The sequence below is a fragment of the Sesamum indicum genome, linkage group LG4 (assembly GCF_026168435.1).
Source record: "Sesamum indicum cultivar Baizhima isolate 11 linkage group LG4, ASM2616843v1, whole genome shotgun sequence".
Lineage (NCBI taxonomy): Eukaryota > Viridiplantae > Streptophyta > Magnoliopsida > Lamiales > Pedaliaceae > Sesamum > Sesamum indicum.
The window spans coordinates 979,571-1,001,902 of NC_142660.1; the positions used below are offsets into that span (position 1 = coordinate 979,571).

Here is a 22,332-nt window from a genome sequence, read left to right on the forward strand (position 1 = left end):
AGTTAATACTGTTGATTTGTTCCAATATATTTGTTTCGCAAATTGATTTTCAAAACTATTAATATTCTCGTGTTGATATTATTATTTGATTGATTTCAAACTCATACTATAATAATTGATTGACTTTTTACAATAGTCTAGTCTTTACTCAATAGAACCTATAAGTTGGCCACTATCGAATTATACAAAAGATTAGTTTCTATGTCAGGTGGTAACACACCTACATAAAATTTATATATTATTAATTGGGGACAACCGACGGGTCAGTTAGCGTTGCATTTGTCTAAAATGATGAGCTTCACGTCAAATGATGCTACATCCATATAAAACACCAATTTCTATGTATTTTTATTTAGAGTAAATTAGAACAAACTGTTTCGATATTTGATATACTTATAAATACATTCTCGTTGTTTAAAAAATTGATCACTACTTTTTAGTTTTAAAATCCGTCCAATAACTTGTCAATTCCGTTAGTATTTGTTAAATTATTATCTATTTTTTGCGGTGAACTGACCAACATGTTCTTGTGAATTATAAAATAATTTTACTTATTTTTTGAATTTTTCTATTTGTCTTTATGGACTTAATGGCCGAGAAGAAAGTTTCACCTCAACAATTTTTTTAATAATTTTTCTATTCTTTTAAAGAAAAAATAAAGAAACAACTATGATAAAATGGATATTTTTAGGCTTTTATTCAAAAATTATATAATTTCATAAAATATTAAAACGAATTGATAATTTCTTAAATAATAAAGAATATTTATAATTATGTTAATTTTTTTTAAAAAAATAATTGTAATTTACCCGTATATTCGAGCTCGAATTCATAATATTCAAATGAATAATAATCAATGAATCAAGACATACATCATGTGTGAATTGTGATGTGTCTTTTCTCTTTGATGTGTCTTGAATTATGAAGAAGGGAGATTGCAGGCACAGGCAGAGACAGGGCTAGATAGAGTGTCTTTCTTTAGACCATCCAGTTGGCTATTTTGTCATATGCTGCTGCAGTCACCTCTAGCAGTTGGGTTAAACTTAAACCACCTGACCCTTTGAACTTTCATTTTCACCAATACATTTTGCATATGGCTGCTGGAAATTGATTGTAAGGAGTTGTTGATTGACAAAGTTAGGTAATATATTACTTGTTATGTGATCGATCGATTTTATAAATTAAATTTTATTGATATTTAACTGTCAGCCCCGACATGATTTGAATGGGCATTTGTGGTTTTCTTTTTTTTTTTTGTGATTAATATGATAAATAAATTACAGTAACTCATCTCAATATATTTTGAGCAATACTTCAATTCAACCAATACATCAATATGACTGTCAATCATAAATAAATTACGATAACTTACATAAAGCAAAACAAAATACTAACGTATCTAGTGGAACTCAAATTCATGACCTCAAGCTTTTTTATAGGACCTTAGTTTTAGTTTTAATCATTAGGCTAATACATCATTAATGGTATTTGTGTTTTTTATACATGTATTTTTAGGCCTGCTGTGAATAATAATCAAAAACTGTGCTTTCTACGTTTGCCTATGGGATATTTATAATTTTTTAAATAATAAAAAAATATTAATAATTATATCAATAATTAGCTCTCTCTCTTTTTTTTTTTTATCTTGTAATTAATTTACATTTTAAATAAATTGCCAATCATAAAAAGAAAAGAGAATTAATGACGAGTCATTAAAAAAATATTACAAAAAAGTTAATTATATTTAGGTCCCTTCTAAAAAGTGAAATTACTTATATTTTTTCTCAAAAAAAAAAAAAAAATAACACTACACTTGTTCTCTTTTAAAAAATTTTCCATTACACTTGATCTTTTTTCGTTTGGGTCTGGACAAAACATATTGACATTAGCAAAAAGAAGAAATATTTTCATATATATATATATATTTGTACTTATAAAAAAATAAATTAAATATTAATGCATATAGCCCAAAGAAGAACCTCCAACAGTCTAATAGGACCCATGACATTAGAAGAAGAAAATGAGAGCTCAAGGCCCCTTCCAATAGCCCAACAACCTATATGAGGGAATGGCCCAAGCTACTCACATATTCGGCCCAAGTATGTGGCCCAACAACAATGATTAAACTGAAGTCCAAGCCCAGTCGTCCACACATGGTGTCCACTTGGCTTGCGATGTGCGCCCTTCAGCCAACATGAAAGGAAGGAAGTCTAGGGAGGTTCCCTCAACATCATGGAGTCTTGAAACAGCGGGACTCCTTGTCGGTTAAGGAGTCTTCCTCGATGAAGAATCCTCTAGATGTGGAGAAAAATTATCACCAACAAAATTAACAGAAGATAAGAACAGATTACAACTTATTTGAAAAATTTTATCCATTATTCCTGAGGATAAAGGCGCAAGTGCAGACTCCCACCGAAGGGAGACACCCCCTATAAATACAGGTTTGATTCCTAGGCAAGGGATACCTTCCAGACTCTGAATTATTGCTGTTAATTTTCGTTTTGCACTCTCTTTGCATTTTGAACACGATTTCTTTTATGAAATTCGATTGTCATATTTCAAATCTTAGTTACGATTTATTTTTTATGATTATTATCTTTTAAGTCCAATACTAATTTGAGCGTCATAGTGTTAACATGTTGTTTTGCTGGTTCTGTTTCTCAAGTTCTTTTATTTATTGGCGCAAGTCTAGTACCGAAATCCCAACTTATTGGACCTGTGTTATTTTTGCATGCATCAAATATATATATGGAGTGAGATGAGATTAATATCATTATATTTTTTTTATAAGTACAAAATTATTATATGAGAATATTAAATGTGTAAAATTGAAAATTTAAAGAGATATTTTTTTTGCTAATTTAGTAGCTTTTGTTGAAACCCTAATGAAAATGGTAAGGTGTAAATAGTGGATTAGTTAAAGGAGTGTAAATATAATTATAATTTTTTTTAGGAAAAACTATAATTTCGCAAATAAATAAATAAATAAATACCTACCACCAATCGTGAAAAGGGACTAACGATGTTTGATTTGGGGTAAAGTTGCCAGACACAAAAGCAACTGTACAACAACACAACGTTGAAAACAACGACTTTGAACAACTCCATTCGCCTCTCCCCGTTGAAACACCCGGAAGTCTCGCTATCTTTTCCTCCAGCGACGCGGAATTCGGGCAACGGAGAAAATCTATTAACCCGGATTTCCCCATTGCCCGCCTCAAATCCAGCGAATTCAATTTCCCCGCTGGAATTTTTGTATTCGAAGCTCCACATATATTAGCAAGTCGATTCTTGTCAGAGTTTCGGTTTTGCCGGGGTTGTGTTTGGAGAAAGAGAGAAATGGGGACTCCGGCGTTTCCGAATCTTGGAAAGCACTGTAGCGTTGAAGATTGTCGCCAGATCGATTTCTTGCCCTTCACCTGCGATTGCTGCCGCCTGGTACGGTTGTTTTCTAACTGCATGTGTAATTGTGTCTCTTGCGATTAATTTTGTTGCTGTATGATATGGGTTCTGAGCTTGGAAGCTGGAGTTTTCAATGGGGTTTGCTTGTTTTCGTGAACTGTGTAGAGAAAGAAGCCGTGGAATTTATGGGAATTAGCCTATGATACATATGTACGTATAGATATAGATAGATGGATGGACAGATGGATAGATGTATGCTTATATGGCCAAGAAATACATCAGAAATTTATGACATTAGATTTTGGTGTTGAACTTCGGAAGGTTCACGCGATCAAAATTTCAGTTGATATGAGCATTCCTCGCCAAACAAATGGCGTCTTTTGTGATATGCTATGTAGTCTGCCCGGTGCTTGTTTCTGCAGTTCTTGGTTGAGCTATTTTTTACCCGTTTATAAGTTTGAATGATGACACTAGCATTGTTGAATGACATGAGTGTAGAAGTAGATCAAGTTTCTACCTTTAGGAATTTATTTATATACTGCAAAAAATTCAAGCAAATTTCATTTGTTACATTTGTCATGTAGGGTTTGCTTAATGAGTTTGTAGAGGGCTGGAATGAGAAAATGTAATTATATTAGCTACTGATTATTGATGAGTATTGGAACTATGCTGAAGGTGCAGAGACTGGGGCAACTAGAAATCCTGTTTTGCTTTCTCTTCTCAAGTGATTACTTTTCTCGAATAGTCAAACTTATTGCTGATATGCATGTTGTATGTGATCTACACTAAGATTTTAGTTTCCCCTTGAGGTTGATTCTAATTGCTAATCAATGGTACTCAAGCAGTAATAAAAGTCTATGGTTGAGAATCACTATCCTCTAGTGTCTGTTTTCTTCCTCTCATCTACTTCTCCCTCTCTAAACCCAACGAAGTACTTTTTGTTTCTCAGTTTTCTATTCAATGTTTTATTGACAATCTCCAACAGGTTTTTTGTCTTGAGCATCGGAGCTACAATAGACATCGATGTCCCAAAGCCAACAAAAATGATGTAACTGTTGTCATCTGCCCCCTCTGTGCTAAGGGCGTCCGCCTACATCCTGAGGAAGATCCAAATATTACTTGGGAATCACATGTAAATACAGAATGTGACCCGTCTAACTATGAGAAGGCCACAAAGAAAAAGAAATGCCCTGTGCCTCGATGCAGAGAGATGCTGACATTCTCAAATACAATCAAGTGTAGGGATTGTAGCATCGATCATTGTTTGAAACACAGGTTTGGACCTGACCACAGCTGCCCTGGACCTAAGAAACCTGAAGCATCGTTTCCATTTATGGGCTTTCGAAGTAAAAGTGTAAAAGACCAGCCGAAGCAAGCTGCATCTACATCTTCATCGAACTGGACATCGGGTTTCCTCAAGCTAGCTTCATCATTTCGTGCTACAGCTGAAGCTGGTATTTCAAGATTGAGCAGCGAATTTAATCAAGAGCCAAGTACAAATAGAACGATCCAGAGCAGCAGGGGCAGTACCAGCAACCGTGGAAGTGCAAGTGGGCAAGTGGAAGCTTGCCCTCATTGTAAGTTACGATTCTCTACAGTAGGAGCTCTGGTGGATCATGTGGAGAAAGTCCATGAGCAGAATGGGGTGATGAAGGTGACACTTGATATCTGCCCGAAATGTAGTAAAGGATTCCGTGATCCTGTTGCCCTTGTAGAGCATGTAGAAAAAGATCACGGTGGTGCATCAAAAGCTTAATGAGACGAGGAACTTATGTCTGGAACTATGCACAGTATTGTTTTACCAAACTACAATTTGTTTCAAGGCTTGCGGGAGAGCTGCTAAGCATATAACAAGTGTGTCCTTTCAACATAAAAGATTCCAAGTTTCATGTCCGAAATAATTATTACCGAATTTGTTTGGTCTTCTTTTTCAGTATTCTGAACTTGAGATCCAAGAGTTCCCAAGAATTGTGTTGAGCTTGAAGACAAGTTGAGATGTAAATAACATTGTACAACATAGATTGTCACATTTTTGTTGGCTTTCTTTGTCATTGGAACCTCTAGGTTGACCATCATGTCAATAGAATTCATCAGAGTACAGTGAGAATAGGACTGAATGATGCAGATGGTGAGGTTGCAGAGATTTCTCTTCAATCTTCACATTATCAACATTTTAATTCTTATTCATTGTGAAGTTATCTTTTTGAGATAAAATTTGTCTTTTAGACTTTCAGTGTCTTCTTGTTTTGAGAAAAAGATAATCCAACCAAAACACTTGAGCTTTCTTCGGTCATTCAGGCGTTTCTGTATGATCTGCAAGATCGTCCTGTTCCAATTTAATGTTGTTTCTCGGAGACTGGGAAGTCTAAAATGTTCGGCTGAAATGCTAATATTGAGCTTAATATTAGCACCTTGCATCAAAACTTCGCTGAAATCTGTGTAAAGGATCATATAAACGAAGACGGAAACCGACTTATTTTCAAGATCTTTTGCCGATCTGCGAGAACCTTTTCGATCTATGCTCTGGAGACCTGTACTAATACTCTGCCAATAATATGGATCCCAAAACTTAGAAAATTTTGCATCAATCAGAAAATTGAGACATTTCTATATTTTCAGGCTGTGGTCCTGAGTACCAGCAACCGATCAAGCTTACCTTATATAACTTATCCCTTGAGACAGGCACTTGAGTATCACTGCATAAAAACACTATTTGCCACTACTTAAAGGATTCTTGTGCCAGCAGAATTTTGCCCATCTTCTCATCTTTTACAACACAAAAGTTGACAGACAAAAAGGATAGAATAAAGCCTTCTTTTTTGTTCATGAGCAATGATTTTGAGTGCATTTCAAGGGAGAATCGAGTGAAAGTGGAAGCTCAAAGAAAATTGCTTTAAAGAGGCTTTAATTTATGTAAAGATTATACAAAAAACTTTAATCCAAATCGGATCTGATCGAATTTGAATTAATTATGTGACAAGTACAATACACTTATCGTATAATTTACAGACAATTTAGAAAAAATAACAAATTATATGATAAAAATATCACACTTATTTTATGATTAGTTTAATTTGATCCAAGACTTGGATAAAAATTGTTCCAATTATACTTGGCAGTTTGCACTTAGCACTTTGCACCACCAATCAAGCATCATTCACTTTGATCTTATGCTTTGGTTGTTTCCAATAGAGAATATTCACTTTGCAAACTAAGTGGTGATGGAAACTTTAGTTGACATCTAATTACTCACATGATAAAGGATTTGTAATGATAGTTGAGTATGAACTTTTACCAAACTACCATATCTATATTTGGTAAAAAATTAAGGGTAATCAATAAATATCCACCAAATTGCGTGTATATTTCAGATAGTTTAGTTTTTATTTTTGAAATAGAATCTAATAAAAATATTGTCTTATACCATAATCTTTTACCATTTTGATGTATTTATAAAAAAGCTTCTTGAGATATAAATTTTCACAATTATAATCATTGATATTTCATATAGGCGTCATGGGTAGTGTTTTTACATCTCACACATGTTGCAAGTCTATTCTTGTCCTTTGGGTATATATATTATCAAAGCAAACATCCTTAATAGGGTAAAATTTGTTTTAGTATCTGATAATTGAGTTTAATTTTTAAAATAATTCTGATATTTTCAGTTCACTTTAAATTAGTTTATTTTTATGTGTGTGCCTGGAATGATCCAATTTAAAATGACATTAATGTTTGGGACAACCCAGTCCGCAGAGCCCAGGTAGCTAAGAAGCCCATAAAGAAAGGAAGAGGCCTAAGACACCCCTTGACTCGTCCTATGGTTATAGCTCAACAAGACATTCACTCCAAAAGTCCACTATACGTAACAACCCACACGTATCGTGGCATCCAGTTGACCTAGGTGTCAGCGGCCATCTCGGACCATATTAGCTCGAGAAGGCCTACGTGAGCAAGGAGGGACTCCCTGACCGCTAGGACTCCTCGTAGGCGTGAGGTCTCCCAAGTTGAAGAAAACTCCTACTAAGGCACATTCAGTCACGAATAAGGACGACTTACTCCTTATCCAACCATCCCAACCAACTTCCACGAAATTCTCGAAAGTGAGATAGACCCCCAACAAACGGGGCCACTCCCCCTATAAATAGAGGTTTGGTCCCTTCAGGTGGGGGACGACTCTCTCTCACTCTGTAAGCTATTTTTTAACCACTCTTTAAGCATATTATCACTTGTTCTTCCACTCATTATCAAATTCATCCACCATAGCTCCATTTTCAATTAAATTCATTTGCTTTTTTGACTTTATTTTTATCTCAAATCCAATACTAATTTGGGAGTTGGAGTGCTAACGTCTTTTTCGCAAATTCCCTCTTCAAGATCTGCTTACGCTTTGGCCCGAGCCTTGAACAATAGTCCATATTTATTGGACACGTGCTATTTCTGCACGCATCACATTTAACAAGTGATTTTTTCATATTACCCCTATAGTTTTTTTCATTTTTTTACAAAAAAATATTTAATTCTTCACTTTTTATTTTCGATTGCAATTTAGTCCCTTGCATATAATTTAAAAAATACGATCATTTTTATTTGAAAGTATTCTCAGTTGGACAATTATTTAAATCTTAACTTAATCAGAGACATATTTGTGAATTTAACAAATTTGCAATTCAATTAAAAAAACTACTTGAATAAAGCTAGAGAAGAAAGTTTAAATAAAAAAGAGAGCAAAATTTTTTTAGCAAATAAGCTTTTGAGATTATACCAATCATTCAACATTTTAGTAGCATATTCATTTTTTTATTTAAATATTTTCACTATATTTTTATATTTAGATTTTTTTTCTCTAACTTATTTATTCAAGCGCTCTTTTATTTGAATAATTCAATTTATTAAATTCACAATAATTATATTCATATATCATCGATCAAGTTATTATCTAAATAATTTTAGCATGATAAATTTTACTAATTAAAATGGTTATATTATAAATTTATGCCCGACGGACCAAATTGCAAATTAAAATAAAAAGTGAGGGATTACTTTTTTTAAAAAATATTTTTATAAGAATAATATGAAAAAATCACCTATTAGAGGGATTAATTTAAAATAAATTGAAAAGATATAGACTATTTTAAAACTGAAATCAAATGTTAAGTATTAAAATGAATTTTACCCTCCTTAATTATGACCGTTAGCCAAAGTTGGATTATTACAATGAGGTAGAAGTATGTCCTATTTTACCATTTTGAGTTTAACCCCATAATTTTTGGCAATTAATTCCAACGCTCCTAGTGGGCTGAAACCGTGAAATTGGATGAAACCGGCAATGTAATGTATCATTCCATAATGAGAATGTGAAGACGGACACGTTCTCAATCATTATTGTCAGCCCGGCTGCCAGTTTTCAAAATTTATAAAAACAATAATATAATTATCCTGCAACGTTGTATCGGTTGCAATTTATCATAATGAAGAATTGTGTATACGCGTAGGAGGGAAAAATATAAGGGGTGGGGTCGTTGTTAGGGAGAGAGAGAGAGGAGGAGAGAGAGAGTCATAAGTTTCGGAGAGTGCTGGAGAATCGGTACATTGTTTGAAATCTTGGATGAGTTGCCAGACTTGGGTCTGCCCATTACCAGCATAGGTCTGAAGGTAAAATCCGATACTCTTTCCATTCTAACAGCAAGGAAATAGAATTTGTTTTCAAGAAAATCCGTTAGCACGCCATTCTTGTATGTATAGTGGTTATCTGTATACGAACAAGATTCTTGAAACTATAGAGGTTCTATCTGTATACGATCAAGATTTTTGAAGCATTTAAAGAAATTGAATTTCTTGAACAATTTAATGATGCCCATTTATTGGGTATTGACATCGATGTATGATCAAGATTCTTGAATGTCTAAAGATATTGACTTTCTTGAAAGATTTCTGAGATGCCCATTTTCTTGAATTTCTGAATTTGACTGTTTCTTGAAGGAGGTTTATGAATAATTTGATTTGATGTAAGGCGTGTTCAAAATTTTGGATTATTGTAGGCTGGTACTGGCATTACAGAAGTGCTTTGATCTTACCAGCCTTCCTTTCCCTTCCTCTCCCAACCGTTTTCAAGAATCTCCTGTTTTTCCAAGATAAAGAAGGGAAAGAAAGCATTTGAATTTCGCAGGTGACTTTGCAGAAAAGGATAGAATTCTGTGGATTGGTAATACAAATATGAGTTCTATTTCTGGGGTTATTTCAAGACAAGTCTTGCCAGCATGTGGCAGTCTTTGTTTCTTTTGTCCCGCATTGCGCTCCAGGTCTAGGCAGCCTGTGAAGAGGTACAAGAAGTTGATATCAGATATTTTCCCCCGGTCCCAGGTTAGTTTCATAAATCATTTGCTATATTTTTTTAACACTATAAATTGGGAAAAACAGTTGTATAACTGATTGACTGATTCTAATGCTTGCCAGTGATGTAATCAAACTAGAACTGCTATGACAAAGTTATTCGGGGAAAACACAATCAGTATTTGGTGCACTCTTTTCACATTGCATTTGTGTGCAAGACGATGATCAATCTCTTGGATTTTTTATGATACTGCTGAATATTAGGACTCGTGCATTCGACATATGTGTTAGATGGATGAGGAGTCAACCATATGGTGTAATCAAGAACGATTTATCTGTACAACTTAAGTAATATCATTTTGTGGGCGTGCTGATGATTCATGCATCACTTTTTCAGACTTGCTGAACTCAAGAACCTCTCGTGCCCTTTTGCTTTACAGGAAGAAGAACCGAATGACAGGAAGATTGGAAAACTATGTGAATACGCCGCAAAAAATCCTATGCGGATTCCAAAGGTATTATTATATTACACTAGTTGCACTAAATTCAGCAATACACTGAAGTTATATTAGCAATCCTTATGTGTTACGTAGCTGGATATGTTTTTATTCCTCATTCTGCTTCTTTTTCCATCAGAATAATGAATGGTGTGACTAAAGCAGATTTACCAGCTTCAAAGTAGTCTGGATGATCATAATAGTACATTTCCAACTTTATACTACTCTAAAGACGTCATAATTGACTCCTACTATGCTACCATAACGAAAATATTAGCTGAAATCACAAACCATTTCATATGTGTATGCTCATTTTGTTATTTTCTTAACAAAAGCTTCATAATATTTGCAAGAATTTTCATTTTTACCTGCTAGCCCAGTAATGTTTAACAAACAGATGGAAGTTGATAAATTTAGAGGACTGAAATAATTTCTTTCTTGGAGGTCTTAAAGATGTTAACTTACATGGATGCATTAGGATTCAAAATCATTAGTTCAATATCAAAAGTTCCGACAACAACTTGGATGAACTCTTGTTTGTTACCAATCAGAAACTATCCAGAGTAACATAATTTGAAGTGCGTTTTGCTATTCACGTATGTATATTCTACCCCCTTTATGGTTATGTACCCTAAGATTGATTCTGGGTCTGAGAAATGAGAGCAGAATTAAGTTTCTCAGTGCCTTTTCATCTCTTTGTTTGCTATAGCATTTGTATTTGGTCATTCCCCTTTTCGCCATATCATATTTATGTTACATGTTTGGCACTTGATGTTCCTTGAAAGCCATATAGTTTAAATATGTGACAAATGTATGTTTCAAGGATGTTCGTATATAGTCGTTCTGTTTCTTTTATGTTTCTGTTGCTTTTCTTTGTTGTTGGAATGTTTGCTTCTAAATCTAACTACTACATGTCGACTGTAGTTTTGTTTCTGGTTTGGTATAAAAGCTTACTCATGTATACTTTGGTTTGCTAATTTCAGATTGCGACCTCTCTTGAGCAAAGATGCTATAAGGAATTAAGGAATGAAAACTTTCGATCAGTGAAAATTGTAATGTGTATTTACAGGAAAATGTTATCATCTTGCAAGGAGCAAATGTATGTCTGCTGCTGCTTTTATATGCTCTAAGTTCGTGTTAGTGTACCATTACTATATTTTTATCTGTTAAGAATTTTTTGTTTCTTGTTAGTTTCTGCACCATGTTAGTCATTTTTGGACAGAACAGGAATTGGAATTTGTAGCATGAAACATTATCATGATCTTGTTGCTTGGTTGAGTTAGTTGGTTATTGTTCATTCCTTTTCTCTCTTTTGGGTGGGGACGAGTTACAGCATGCAAACTCATTCATGTCCTCCATGATAGAGCTGGATTCTGCAACTTTAAGTTAGGAATTTATTTAATACTTAGTCATGAGTTTTCAGCTTCTTAAATAAGTCTGCCGGAATTAGTTTTGGTATCACTAAACTTCAGGGAAATATTGTGAATAAGAATCAAGAAAAATTATATGCCATCATGCAAAGTTACTTGATTAATGGAACAAGAGATTTTATGTTTAGGAAAATTGCTAAGACGATACACAATATGTCCAGGGTGCATAGAACTGAAGACGGCTGATTCCCAGACTGCCAAAATTCTCATCTCTGTATTGACATATGTTTACAGCACTTCATATTCATTAATTTCTCAATGCCATCATTAGAAATGAATGACTAAGTGGATGCTGTGAAATTTTTGTCACATAATTTCCTTCTGGTTTTTATACAAAGAAAGGCCGCTACTAATCACACAGTCTTGTTTCTATATATGCATGATACCTGAAAAAACACTCATATTGGTCTCTCTCCCTAGCGACCTTGTCTGAATTGAACCATATCTTTGAAATTTTAGGGGACTGTATCGTTTGTTCTTGTTTTTCCCTTTTATGTGAATTCCTGATGTGATCCACTAAGTATAACGCAGATGTTATGGATAACATTTCTTGTTATGTTCATGCTTTTAGGGAATTTTTATCAACAAAACTTAATGTGCTATTTTCATGTCAGGCCATTGTTTGCAAATAGTGTAATGACCATCATACAGACGTTGCTAGATCAAGCAAACCAAGATGAAATGTTAATTATTGGATGTGAATCACTTTTTGATTTTGTAAATAATCAGGTTGGTATCTTGCTGTCCATTCTTTATTGTTGATAGCCATAATTAGCTCCATTAGCTACTAGTTTTTAGGTTCATCCAACTTCAACATTAGACTAATCCAACTCTTCTATGCTCTCCAGAATGACGCAACTTACATGTTTAACCTAGAAGGATTTATTACAAAACTATGCCAACTGGCGCAAGAAGTGGGAGAAGATGAGAGAGCAGAACACTTAAGGGCAGCTGGGCTGCAAGCTCTATCTGCTATGGTCTTTTGCTTAATTTTTCAATTGCTTTTCTGGATTGTGCTTCAATTTGGGGAAGCATGTATATCTGTTATATCCCGTCACTTCGAATTTAACCTTTGAAAGGCAAAGTTTTGGCTATAGATTTAAAATTTGTGAAAGGAATAGTGTAGCAATAACCAGCTACGTAGAGGGATGTAAATCTCACTCACATTTGAGAGAATTTGAAATCAGTTATAGATGTCTAGATATAAAAAAGTTCCTTGGAATTTGAAATCCATCATGAGGCACAACCAGAAATATATTATTAGTTTTTTATTCTTTTGATTCTAAATCCTTCAGTTCAAACACAATATACCTTTCAGCCTAGTTCACTGGTCTTTAGCATGTAACAATAACAACCTCGAGCATTATCTCAGAGTGAGGTGCTCTCTTCCTTTTTCTGTCTTTCTTTTCTTTTGTCTGTCTCTACATATTCTGATGTATTTCCTTTTCCCCCAATTCTGGTTGGATGTTGGATTTTGTTTCCGGAAGTTGCTTAAGACTCTGTCTTAGGACATAATTGCATCCGGAGAATGGTTTCATTCAGTATTGTGGTAAAGTCCTAATGTTGTTAACAGTCCATCTTTGAACATAATACCATCAACACATTGCTTTCTTTTCAGTATTGCGTTAAAGGCCTAACTCTAACTATCATATTTCGTTGTTAAATTCCATCAGTTCAAGATTTCTTATCCAACGCTAGTATTGCTCTTATATTTTCAAGTGGACATGTGTTGTCTTTTGGTTTATTCATTTATGTGTTCTTTGGTTGTACAGGTTTGGTTCATGGGGGAAAATTCCCATATCTCAGTTGAATTTGATAATGTAAGCATATTTATCTGAGCTAGAGATTTCTCTCTTTTTTCCACATGACCTTAAACTGGCCTTCATTTTTATCCCCTTTGTTATGCTTTATATTCTACATCTCCATAGTGCATTTTTTGCAACCTATATTTCTAATTCTGTTATCAAGTTCTTGATTTGGGTTTTGGAACTAAGATTTCATAGCATCTTCTAGTTTCTATTAAATTCCTCTTCGTAGATGGCATAAGGTTTGAGTCAAATGATGAAATATGTATGTTTTGGCTCTCTAGCGGCAACTTCATGCCCTAATATAGGTTACTTTGGTTTCTGCTACATTAAATATTCCCAGCATACACCCAAAAAGTGATATTCTCTCAACAGAAATATAATAAAATTGAATCTGTAAAATACAAGAATTATTCCTGCTCGCATGAATAATGGAATAGAGCCAAGAGTATCTTGTGAAAAATCTTATACAAATAAAGTATAAATTTAGTGCTCCCAGAGAAATGATATTGTTAAAGTTCAACATGACCATATCTCCTAATCAATTGACTATTTATGTATATGTTCAAACTAGCGTTACAATTGAAAAAAATGAATGTGAAGATTACATGATAATTTCCTTCACTTGTTGTATATTTTTTTGTTACCCATCGTTTGGCCCTTAATGACAAAGTGTTTTTCTGTATGAAATTCTTGTCATTATCTGTTAGTACATATTTCTTCAGTTCACATAACAAATTCACGCACATATATTTCTGAGTATTGCTTAGCTGTGTATTTATTGCATCTCTATTATTGCCCAGGGACTTTTAGTGATAGGTTTACCAGGTAATAGACTAGTCTTGCTGATATAAATATCTTGTTACTTACTGTTGTGCTCTTCCAATTCTTAGATTGTTTCAGTTGTCTTGGAAAACTATGGAGGTCAAAGGAATAAAACGGAGGGGCCTGTCTCTCCTTCAGCAGATCTTGCAATAAAGGTTCCTTCTTGGAGAATGATTGTAAATGATAAAGGACAACTCAATGTGGCAGCGTAATTTCTTGGCTCAAATTCTCACTTTCTTTAGCATCTTATGACTACATGTATAACACGAATCTTTGTTTACTTACAGTGAAGACTCGAAGAACCCATGCTTTTGGTCAAGGGTTTGCCTGCATAACATGGCTAAGCTAGGCAAAGAGGCTACAACCATGCGTCGTGTTTTGGAATCTTTGTTTCGTTACTTTGATAATGGAAATCTATGGCCCGCTAAAGATGGGATTGCTTTTCCTGTTCTGAAAGACATGCAACTTTTGATGGATGATTCTGGTAAGGTTCAATTCTTCGTTCCTTTAAATTAATGTCCGGTTCATGGCGCACGTTTTAGGATGGTTTCAATGATCTAACTGAAGATGCCACTTTCTACTCTTGATTGTGCAGGGCAGAATACACACTTTTTGCTGTCAATATTAGTCAAGCATCTTGATCATAAAAATGTCCTTAAGCAACCTGACATGCAACTTGACATTGTTCAGGTTGTCACGGCCCTTGCTCGACTCGCAAAGATCCATCCTTCGGTAGCTATAGTCAGTGCCGTAAGTGATGTCATGAGGCATTTGCGTAAGGGCATACATTGTTCACTTGATGACTCAAATCTTGGAGAGGACTTAATTAAATGGAATAGAAAATATCATGAAGCAGTGGATGAATGTCTCGTTGAGTTGTCATCAAAGGTGGTCTATCTCTTATTCTAGTTAACATCTTGCCACTGGCATTTTGACTATTGGGTTTTTCAATTTCCAGTCACTAGCACTTTGTTACTTTTGCGGAATTTTGTAGTAGCAATTGATTTCAGAGTCGTAATACTTCTATGTTCCTTTGTTAACAGGTTGGAGATGCAGGAATGATTCTTGATGTAATGGCTACCATGTTAGAGAACATCCCAAGCATTACTGTTATTGCTAGAACTACTATTTCTACTGTTTATCGCACTGCTCAGATTATAGCTTCTTTGCCGAAATTATCATACCAAAACAAGGCAAGGCCTTCTATAAGATGAATATGTCTGCTTCTCTCTTCTTTCTTTCTCTAAGGAAGCTGTTATTGATGAATGCTACTTTTTCTATGCATAGGCTTTTCCAGAGGCTTTGTTTCATCAGTTACTTCCGGCTATGCTCCATCCGGATCTTGAAACACGAATTGGAGCTCATCAGATCTTCTCTGTAGTCCTTGTGCCATCTTCCGTGTCCCCTCACGTAGCTTCAACTGTATCTGACTCAAACAAGAACGCTGGTGTTCCACGAACACTGTCAAGAAGTGTTTCTGTGTTTTCTTCCTCAGCTGCCCTGTTTGACAAGCTAAGAAACCAAAGGAATAATTCTAAGGGAAATCTCTATGAACTGAACAAAGAAAAGGCTCCCTCTGACACTGAACAGAGACAAAATGCCAGTGGTGTAGACCAAATGAAGCCAAGTCATACTCGAGCATATAGCTTCAGAAGTTTACCGGAACCCGAATCTGATCCAGTGACCAAGTCGAGTAAAGAAGTGGGTGGTTTCTTTAGTGTCTCCTCTTGTCCCCATGCATTTTAGATTTCTGCTGTATCTTCTTGATGTGATTCATTAATGATGTAGAATATAGGATAATTATACATGATTATATTTCCTTTCAATTTCAGGAAATTGTTCCACTTAGACTGAGCAGCCACCAAATATGCCTCCTTCTTTCATCTATTTGGGCACAATCCATGTCTCCTGCCAACATGCCTGAAAATTATGTAGCTATAGCTCACACTTACAGCTTGGTGTTGCTGTTCTCGCGAGCCAAGGTAATTTCATGTGTAGTAATTTCCTTATAATCCCACTACGAGCATTGGGTTTTCCCATGAGATATAATATGTAAACTGTCTTAACATCACGATTTGTCATTTACATTGATAATTTTGCATGAAACATTGGTTGTATTTATATGGCCATAATAGATTTCTTGTTTGGGCGTATAACTAGTTATGATTTGCTCAATGTTCAACGAATACTATGTCAGTAATATTACATGATTGTGCTGCCCACATCCTTCTTTCATCTTGACGGGAAAAATGATAAAATGAAAGAATATAAAGAGGCCTTTACATAAAAGGACTCGTCCTCCTATCCATCAGGAATTTTTGTAAAGATCAACACTCAACCTTCTCTAGAATGGCTCAACGAGATATATATGAGTTTGTTATTTCTTTACTCATCTCAGCTTTTGATGCTTCTGTCCAATTTGCTATTATGGTAATTTTCTGAGTTGGAAGTCTCAAACTTCTTTCTTCTTTCTTCTTTTGGCGCAGAACTCCTATCGTGATGCCCTTATTCGATGTTTCCAGCTCGCATTTTCTTTAAGGAATGTCTCTCTTTCTGCAGGAGGTAACCTGCTAAATTCTGTATGTAAGATACTGTGATATTAGCTTTGCTTCCAAATCTTGATTTTCCATATCTATTGTTATTGTAAAAGATGTGTAATCCCTTTTACTCTCTGCTGATTATAGCAAGTATTTACATCGGAAAAGCCAAAATATAAATAAATATGACTATAAATGAGAAATAGAGATGTAGTCTAAGCACACTACTCTTCATTTGAGCACGCATAACAAAGACATAGACAGGCATCTTTGTGTGACTCGTTACTCTATGTTTGATTCTACACGTAAATGTTGATATTAAAAAGCACTTTTCAGGTAACATTTATTACATTATTTTCAGGGACGCTGCCACCATCACGTTGCAGATCCCTATTCGTAATGTCAACTTCTATGATTATTCTTTCATCGAGGGCTTACAACATTCTTCCTCTCATCCCACATGTGAAAGCAACGCTCACCAATAAAGTGGTAGTTCCGTAGTTTCTTTTCCTTTCTCCTAAATAAATTTGCTTATGCCCCTTCTTTAAACCTACCTTTGTTTTTCTAATGCAAAACATGATAGACTATGTTCAAACCAAGCACATTTCACACTGTGAAAGTTAATATTTAGATCCTTAATCTGAGGTAGCTCCGGATATATAGATTTTAATCTCTAAATGTAGCTGCAAATATTGGCCGTCTCGCCTAGTTATCCGATTCTTGAGTATATGTTTCTTGTATGTCTCAGGTTGATCCATTTCTGAGTTTAGTAGAAGATTCAAAGTTTCAGATAAATGAAACGGGATCCGTACATCAAACAATCTCTTATGGATCCAAAGACGATGACAGTTCGGCTTTGAGATGTCTTTCAGAATTAAAACTCAATGAGGACCAGACAATGGAAGCCCTCGTTTCTGTTATTATTAAAAATATGGAAAACTTATCAGATGTAAGTTTTAAAAATTTCATTTTTTATGTGTCAAAGGGTGTTCTTTATTGATACCGCTTCTAATAGTTACCCAATTTGGTACAGTCCGAAAAGTCCACCACAAGGGAGCAGTTGCTCAAGGAATTTGTGCCAGATGACTTGTGTTCTATTAAAAGCCCACTGTTTGCTGATAGGCTGGAAGACGGACATAAAACAGACTCTCACGACAATAAATCTCTAGACAAGGTAAATTACTTTAGCGGATTCGTGCAACGTTCTGTTTGTTCAGATCTTATCTTGTGTTTTTACAATGGTGCAGAATACCTCGATATTCGGGATAGATGACGACCATCTTTCAGATTCAGTTGAAGGTAGCAAACACAATTCACAATCAAGCATTGGAAATCCCAGTCTCTTGAGCGTTGATCAACTTCTACAGTCGGTAAGTTATTCTTATAGATCTGAACAACTTACATATGCTGATCCTGTGTTCAATGCTATTATAGTTTATAAGGCTTTTCATAGACATGATTGTTGTCCACTGATCTTACATGTGAAATTTCGTTCAGGTGTTAACTTTGCATATTTGTGGGCAGGTTTTGGAGACAGCACATCATGTAGGCAGAATGTCCGTGAGCCATGCCCCTGATGCGTCTTACAAGGAAACAGCAGATCATTGTGAGGCGCTCTTGATGGGAAAGCAAAAGAAAATGTCGTACTTGATAAGCAACAATCAAAGACAAGGGAATTCCTTGGTGACATCACCACAAAATCCCGGTGAAGAGGACAAGCAGATGGTGTTGCATGAGGGCAGTTTCCATAAGGTAATTAAAGTCGGGGTTCTTCTTTTCCTGCCTAAATACAAGGGATGTTAGTGTAGTTATTCTTATATCACGTGTTTAATATATTGTACCATATGCTGAAAGTTGTGTACATATCATCTTCATCGTAACACAGTTAGTTTTCTTCATCACTTCACCACACACTTACCCTGTGTGTCTCACAACCTTTTCTTTTCTGTCATCATTTATTACGAAAACAGCAGGCCGGAAATGTGTTCTTGGACCTGAACGTACCTGAACTTCCCATGAGACCATTCAACGGTCCATCAGCACTTTGCGCTATTGAACTCCAGCATCACACCAACTCCTCCTTCAGGTTACCGGCATCAAGTCCATACGACAACTTCTTGAAAGCTGCTGGTTGCTGACACAAAAAACGGGCACCATATCTGGCCATAATACTGCAGCACTCACAGACGCAGGCAGATGAGCATGCTCAAATTCGTCTACGGCACTAGCAGTATAAGCTGCATCCGTCTCTACCGCGTTCTTCAATCAAATTCATTCATTCTTTTTTTTTTTAATTCCTTTGTTGTGCGAATGTCAAATAGTGATGGCACCAGGGGGGATGGATGTTGAAGCTTTTCCTCCAGTAGGGGTGAAATTTTTGTTTATCAGGATGATACGAGGTGTTTGTATTACTAGTTTAGGCAGACCGATATTTGGATTTTAAGGCGAGGAATTGTATTTATTATCCCCTTTGTTTTTCATTGTTGTTAGGAGGGGAAATGTATGTAAAGAGATTATACAGTGTTAATGAGTGTTTGTGGCAATGAGATTAAGGGCCAATGTATAAAATATTTTAAGTATTTATCAACTTTTTTACATACATTTTCTCTACAATTTATAGCGGTTATGGAAGCAGGAAGTCCTGAGAGAATTCTTTTTGTTGTGACTTGTGAGACAAATGCTCGTGAAATTCGAATTCACGATCTCAAATTTGTACATAAAATTTGAATTTTAATTATTAGAATAAGACAGAATGTATGTTTATTATTTTGGGATATGAAAATGAATTCTTTTACTTTGTAAAATTATCTTGAAATTTAAAATGAATTTGATGGTTTGAGGACTGATCGAACATGTGTTGGTATTGTAAGCTGATCCACCAGAAATTAATGAATATATATATAAATGAAAAAAGTTGTTATGGTGTGGAGTATAAACAGAAGGAAAACTACGTCGTAAAGATGGCAGATTTAAGACGACATCGTATAGCTTCTCGCGAGGTCATATAAGCAGTCTCAACTCTCATGACTCAAATTGTCATTTTCGTGGTTGCCCCTCACCGATTCTTTCTCCTCGGAAATCTATAGCAGTAAGAGATTTCTCTCTCTCTCTCTCTCTCTCTCTATCTGTATGTCTATGCGTGTGGATTGTTGGTCTATTTGTTCTATCTCTCTCTTTTTTTTTATTTACTGTTTTTTCTTGTGTGGATCGGGGTCTTAGGGTTTGCATTTGTCATTTGTCGACTGCGATTTAGGTTTGGAGTTTCCTCCATTTTATGCCCCTAATCGGGTTTTATATCTTATTATCTGACTGTAGAGTGTATATCACAACCATGTTTTCGTCGAGATTTGGGGTTTTCGATGCCTGTTTGAATGTTTGATAATTTCATGGTTTGAAGTACTAGCATTTTGGGTATTTGGTTTCTTGTAATATTAGGATTTATTTCTTATCTAATATGTTGCATTTTTGTGCTTTTGTTTTCTTTTCCTTTTTCTTAGTGATATTGGGATCTCTTTGTTATGGATGGAATCCTAATTTTTTTCGTATGTACAATGTTTACCTTTTAAATTCAACTGGTTCTGATGATTAATCTGTGTAAGACATCCTATACATTTTGTATGCTTATTGAAAATTAGAGACACAATGTTAAACTACTACCTTCTTATGCTCGAGCAGTGGTAACTGAGGTAACCGTTTCATGCCTTCTTTATTTGAAAATTGAATTGAGTTTCCATACTGAGGCATGCTGGATTTTTTCTTCTGTCTTCCTGTATTTTTCTTTTACATTCAACCATATCCCAACATGTCCTGAGAACTCAGTAGTTGGAATTTGATGATTATGCATTAGGCTTTTGATCGGAGTGATAATTGGTTTGTTTCTTATAGGAATTTTTGCAGCTTTTAATAAAAATGTCAGCCAAATACATCGTCGGTTCTTTACTGGGATCTCTCACTATTGCATATATTGGTGACAATTTGATTGCTGACCAGAAGATATTTGGAGGTATATACTAGCCACTTTTGTTTCAGTACATCAGGTGTCTCTCATTTCTCGTGTTTCTAACAAAAATTGGATTTCAATATAGGTACAACTCCTAAAACTGTCTCAAGTAAAGAATGGTGGATAGAGACCGACAAGAAGTTCCAGGCATGGCCTCGAACTGCTGGTCCACCAGTGGTCATGAACCCCATTAGCCGTCAAAATTTCATCGTCAAGTCAAGTCTTGATCAATAAAAATACTCGTTTGAAGTATTGCTTCTTTCTTTGTTATTCCATGCTATAGATTCTTGGTTATGTTATTCTTAAACAATTGATACTTGGGAGACTGAATCTTGCTTTTAGTTTGCTGTTTGGTTCACCACCCCTGACCCCTCTAAGTGGGACTTCCTGTTATGCTGCATAACAGCTGGTAATAAGTGTTGTATGGTTGACATTTTTATGGAGTTGTTCTGCAAATAGAAAGACAATGTTTGATTATCAATCTTTTTATGGAGTTGTTTTTGCAAATAGATAGAAAGAAAATGTTTAATTATCAATCTTGTGACTAGTTGAGACAAGCTTTTACTGTGGGGGTTGGGTTTAAGAGGTTTTTGCTTGAAATGCTTTCCTCCCTTTGCACCTTACTTCTTGAGGCATGTTATTTTTCCATATGGTGTTTGGTCCTGTATTTTGCCACAACCTTGGGCTTGGGTGTATTTGTAATAGCAAAATATGCTGCCCCTTTATGGTTCTTCGGTTGGTTCGATTCTGTCAAGATCCAGTCATCACTCTGCTGCTAGTTTTTACTCCATTTGCATTTTCTTTTGGCCACTGAACTTTTAAATGGTGAGCGATATCTGTGGATTGATTGAGATGGCAAGACAGAGCATGAGTTTGTTGCATATTATTTGACAACCTTAATCATCTTCTAGTTCTAAAAGAGTGTTGATAGATAGAGCAGCAAGAAAAACAGGGCTATCTTGTGAAATTTCAATGCATTTGTAAAGAGGCTTCAGTTGCCGTTTGCTATCTTAAGAATTGAGAGACCCTTCTCTTATAACTACAGAGTAAAAAGCTTTTGGACATTGAAATTTGTTGGATGAAAATTCTTTTCAGGTGATGAATTCTTGGATGAGGTTTAGCTTGATGCAGGGGTGTAGTTCTTGTAAGCTACTTTGTCATATTTCAAAATCCAGAGAAACCTGAAGCCTGCTGTTCTTGTATCAATCCTGGTTGGGTTAATTGACATGAAAAGTACATCCTAGTTCCCTTCACACTAACCTTTTTCGGCACCCCTTTGTTTTTGTTATCTCAATGGTGCGCATGAATTCTTTATACCATCATATCATGGGCTCCACAGGCTCCTCGTTCAGGAAATTCTCAGGTTTGCAATAATGTATTCCTTCATTGCTGTTGGTTACAACCATATGAACTACTGGCGCATACATGAATATATTTGAGAGGTCATGACAGACAACAAGAACCATATGCTTTGCCCTATGAGCATACATGAATATTTGAGAG

General features: G+C 35.3%; 3 protein-coding genes across 7 annotated transcripts; all 3 read left to right on the plus strand.

Moving 5' to 3' along the window:
* Window positions 1-3,040: 3,040 nt before the first annotated feature.
* LOC105159749 (zinc finger AN1 and C2H2 domain-containing stress-associated protein 13) lies at window positions 3,041-5,635 on the plus strand. Its single transcript, XM_011076935.3, has 2 exons — window positions 3,041-3,438; window positions 4,388-5,635. The coding sequence occupies exons 1-2, from the start codon at window positions 3,340-3,342 to the stop codon at window positions 5,156-5,158; spliced, it is 870 nt and encodes a 289-aa protein (XP_011075237.1). The 5' UTR covers window positions 3,041-3,339; the 3' UTR covers window positions 5,159-5,635.
* A 3,182-nt stretch (window positions 5,636-8,817) lies between these two features.
* On the plus strand, window positions 8,818-19,416 carry LOC105159750 (protein SEMI-ROLLED LEAF 2). Of its 5 annotated transcripts, none has more exons than XM_088879699.1 (20): window positions 8,818-9,057; window positions 9,444-9,765; window positions 10,176-10,250; window positions 11,216-11,331; window positions 12,277-12,391; window positions 12,511-12,639; window positions 13,435-13,482; window positions 14,361-14,500; window positions 14,580-14,776; window positions 14,888-15,180; window positions 15,336-15,485; window positions 15,580-15,993; window positions 16,125-16,274; window positions 16,779-16,875; window positions 17,191-17,318; window positions 17,578-17,778; window positions 17,863-18,003; window positions 18,077-18,199; window positions 18,354-18,581; window positions 18,803-19,416. In XM_088879699.1, exons 2-20 carry the CDS (start codon window positions 9,619-9,621, stop codon window positions 18,965-18,967), a joined length of 3,057 nt encoding a protein of 1,018 aa, XP_088735825.1. In that variant the 5' UTR covers window positions 8,818-9,057; window positions 9,444-9,618; the 3' UTR covers window positions 18,968-19,416. The 5 variants fall into 5 exon arrangements, with proteins under 5 accessions (XP_088735825.1, XP_088735822.1, XP_088735823.1 ...); XM_088879696.1 differs by having other exon boundaries at window positions 8,821-9,057; window positions 18,800-19,416; XM_088879697.1 differs by having other exon boundaries at window positions 8,821-9,057; window positions 9,518-9,765; window positions 18,800-19,416.
* Window positions 19,417-19,759: 343 nt separating this feature from the next.
* Window positions 19,760-21,310, plus strand: LOC105159752 (ozone-responsive stress-like protein (DUF1138)). Its single transcript, XM_011076939.3, has 3 exons — window positions 19,760-19,917; window positions 20,715-20,832; window positions 20,915-21,310. The coding sequence occupies exons 2-3, from the start codon at window positions 20,739-20,741 to the stop codon at window positions 21,061-21,063; spliced, it is 243 nt and encodes an 80-aa protein (XP_011075241.1). The 5' UTR covers window positions 19,760-19,917; window positions 20,715-20,738; the 3' UTR covers window positions 21,064-21,310.
* Window positions 21,311-22,332: the final 1,022 nt, after the last annotated feature.

Coding starts and splice junctions, on each gene's coding strand:
- LOC105159749 (XM_011076935.3), top strand. CDS start 3,340: ATGGGGACTCCGGCGTTTCCGAATCTTGGAAAGCACTGTAGCGTTGAA. Junction 3,439..4,387: donor CCTGCGATTGCTGCCGCCTG/GTACGGTTGTTT, acceptor AATCTCCAACAG/GTTTTTTGTCTTGAGCATCG.
- LOC105159750 (XM_088879696.1), top strand. CDS start 9,619: ATGAGTTCTATTTCTGGGGTTATTTCAAGACAAGTCTTGCCAGCATGT. Junction 9,766..10,175: donor ATATTTTCCCCCGGTCCCAG/GTTAGTTTCATA, acceptor TTTGCTTTACAG/GAAGAAGAACCGAATGACAG. Junction 15,994..16,124: donor TGACCAAGTCGAGTAAAGAA/GTGGGTGGTTTC, acceptor TTTCAATTTCAG/GAAATTGTTCCACTTAGACT.
- LOC105159752 (XM_011076939.3), top strand. CDS start 20,739: ATGTCAGCCAAATACATCGTCGGTTCTTTACTGGGATCTCTCACTATT. Junction 20,833..20,914: donor TGACCAGAAGATATTTGGAG/GTATATACTAGC, acceptor ATTTCAATATAG/GTACAACTCCTAAAACTGTC.